Here is a 3,009-nt window from a genome sequence, read left to right as displayed (position 1 = left end):
CTGCGCCGCTTGGAGTTGGACTCCGGCGGTGTGGCGGGGCCGCCAGGGCGCGTCCGCAAGCTTCGCGAACCGGGCCAAGCCACCCCACCCCAAACTACCGGAAAACAGCCACAGAAGCGACCGTCCGGGCCCACGCGCAGGCCTCGGAGTCCCACCCCCGCAAGCTGCCGACACCCCTCCCGGCCCGCCCGACCACGCCCCCGCTCCCGCCGCGGCGCGTGCAACCCCGCCCTCCCCGGAGTCTCCGAGCCTAGCGGGCGGAGGGCGGGGCGGGATGGGGCGAGGCGCGCGGGAGGCGGAGCCGAGTCGGGGAATCCTGCTCCCGGCGAGCGCAGGGCCCAGCAGAGCCGCCTGGCCGTCCGAGGGCTCCCGCGTCGGGGGCGGCGGGGAACCCCAGACACCGCCGGGCCGGGAGGGAGCCACGCGCCAAGCGAGCCGCCGCCCCCGCCTCCGCGCCGCCCCCGTGGGCTGAGGGGGGCCCGACGCGTCTTCACTCCGCCCGCCGCCAGTCCCCGCGGTCCCGCCGTCCGCTCGCCGGCTCGTCTCCCGCGCGCCATGCAGCCACCGCCTGCCCTGCGCGCGTAGGCGCCCGCCACAGGCCATGCTGCCCCTGCTCGCCGCGCTGCTGGCCGCCGCCTGCCCGCTGCCGCCCGCCCGCGGCGGGGCCGCGGACGCGCCGGGCCTCCTCGGGGCGCCCCTCAACGCCTCGGTCAACGCGTCGTCTGCGGACGAGCCTGCCGCCCCGCGGCTGCTGGCCTCGGCTGCGCCCGGGGCCCCCGAGCGCCCCGGCCCGGAGGAGGAGGCGGCGGCGCCGTGCAACATCAGCGTGCAGCGACAGATGCTGAGCTCGCTGCTCGTGCGTTGGGGCCGCCCGCGGGGCTTCCAGTGCGACCTGCTCCTCTTCTCCACCAACGCGCATGGCCGCGCCTTCTTCGCCGCCGCCTTCCACCGAGTCGGGCCGCCGCTACTTATCGAGCACCTAGGGCTGGCGGCGGGCGGCGCGCAGCAGGACCTGCGCCTCTGCGTGGGCTGCGGCTGGGTGCGCGGCCGCCGCCCCGGCCGCCTCCGGCCCGCCGGCGCCACCGCCGGGACGCCCACCGCGCTGCCCGCCTACCCCGCGGCCGAGCCCCCCGGGCCGCTGTGGCTGCAGGGAGAGCCGCTGCATTTCTGCTGCCTGGACTTCAGCCTGGAGGAGCTGCAGGGCGAGCCGGGCTGGCGGCTGAACCGCAAGCCCATCGAGTCCACGCTGGTGGCCTGCTTCATGACCCTGGTCATCGTCGTGTGGAGCGTGGCCGCCCTCATCTGGCCGGTGCCCATCATCGCCGGCTTCCTGCCCAACGGCATGGAGCAGCGCCGGACCACCGCCAGCGCCGCCGCCGCCGCCCCCGCCGCCGTACCCGCTGGGACCACCGCCGCCGCCGCCGCAGCCGCCGCCGCCGCCGCAGCCGCCGCGGCCGTCACCTCGGGGGCGGCGACCAAGTGACCCGCCCCACTCCTCCCCTTGTCCTCCCTATGTCCGCGCTCTCGGTGCCTTTCCCGCCGGGAGACTCGGCCGGTGTGCTTCGTGCAGTAGTGACCGTTAGTTCTTCCGGGGAGGGGTCCGCGGAAGAGGCCCCAGCGTGTGGGAAAAGCCAGGTTTGTGCCGCGCTTCTGGCTCCGAAAAGCAGATGCAAGCCCTTGCCCTGCAGGGTGAGATCCGCAGCTTGGAAGACGGAGAGGAGGGAAATGGGGCCCTTTCCCCTCTTTGCGTCCCCCTGCCCTCCTTCCTCCCCGCACCCACGTGCCCTATATCCATGGCAGAAAATGACCAAATCCTGTGTATTTGTTTTATATATTTAATAACTGTTTTAAATGAAAGTTTTAGTAAAAAAAATCAAATTGCTATTGCTGTAGTAAGGGAAGCTCTTTGTATCTGAACATAGTAATTGAAGTTTGTTGTTTTTTAATTTATTTAAAAGGGGGAGGAGGCATGGGAATGATTTAACACTGATATATTGTTACCGCTGAAAATGAACTTTATTAACCTTTTTCCAAGTCGATCTATCCAGTGACGTGGCCAGATGGGCATTTCTTCTTGTACTTCTGTGTTTTTTTGGCTTTTAATACAGACATTTTCCTCCAGAGATGCGTATGTGTCTTTATTTGATTCGGAAAAGGAATCCAAGAATTACAAGATAATCCCCTGAAACGTGAGGAAGGGAATCTTCAGAAAGTGAGAGAAGGGCTAACTCTGTCTCCCTTACCTGTCTGGGAGAGGCGGGAGATGGAAACCATACTACTGACCCTAATGGCAGTGTTTTTGCCTCTCACCACGCGGCCACCCCCACCCCTCAGCCTCACTGACACCGGTCACGGCGGCATACAGGGTTTTATGTGATTTATCTTTTTACGCATTTCCCTCAGGCCCTGCAAAACACCAAGTTAAGTGCCAAAACGGTGAAATCGGTAGTTCCTCTGAGCCAGGTGTCTTTCATGAAAATGACTCATTTTAAAAGGCATGTAGACTTCCTTTTCATATGTGTAACCTTTAGTATACAAACACATTTCAAAAGCTGGTTTTAAAGCCTGAGCTATTTTGGCATTAAGATTTTTTCAAGGTAAACTCTTACAGACTAATTAACACCTTAAAAAAAATTTAAACTACTTTCTCTTGTTCCATCTCCTCCCCATCCCCACTTTTGAGTGAATACTTGATAACTGTTCTAGAGCATACTGTTCTAGTGAATACTAGGTATCGTTCTTGATAGTTCTCAAAGTGGTGTCCCTGGAACAGCAACATCAGTAACACCCGGGAACTTGTTAGAGATGCAGAACTGGGGCCCTGCCCAGGACCTACAGATGCAGAAACTCTGGGGTGGGGCCCAGCAATCTGCTTTAACAAGCCCTGTGACAAATTCTGATGGGATTCAAATTTGAGAACCACTGTGTACTAGTGGAAGAGAACCTTCAAAATATGTAGCCTCCTTTTATCTCAAGATGTCTCTATTATATCAAAGAAATGGGACCCTT

General features: G+C 61.5%; 1 protein-coding gene across 1 annotated transcript; it reads left to right on the top strand.

The window, feature by feature from the left end:
- Positions 1-306: 306 nt before the first annotated feature.
- Positions 307-2,116, top strand: TMEM158 (transmembrane protein 158). Its single transcript, XM_060021404.1, has one exon. The coding sequence runs from the start codon at positions 602-604 to the stop codon at positions 1,481-1,483; it is 882 nt and encodes a 293-aa protein (XP_059877387.1). The 5' UTR covers positions 307-601; the 3' UTR covers positions 1,484-2,116.
- The last annotated feature ends 893 nt before the right edge of the window (positions 2,117-3,009 follow it).

Source organism: Delphinus delphis, chromosome 10, assembly GCF_949987515.2.
Source record: "Delphinus delphis chromosome 10, mDelDel1.2, whole genome shotgun sequence".
In the NCBI taxonomy this organism is placed as follows: Eukaryota; Metazoa; Chordata; class Mammalia; order Artiodactyla; family Delphinidae; genus Delphinus; species Delphinus delphis.
Note: the sequence above shows the minus strand (reverse complement) of the source record. Positions and strands in the feature narration are given on the sequence as shown.

Excerpts from the sequence above, each read along its gene's own strand:
- TMEM158 (XM_060021404.1), top strand. The coding sequence starts at position 602 with ATGCTGCCCCTGCTCGCCGCGCTGCTGGCCGCCGCCTGCCCGCTGCCG.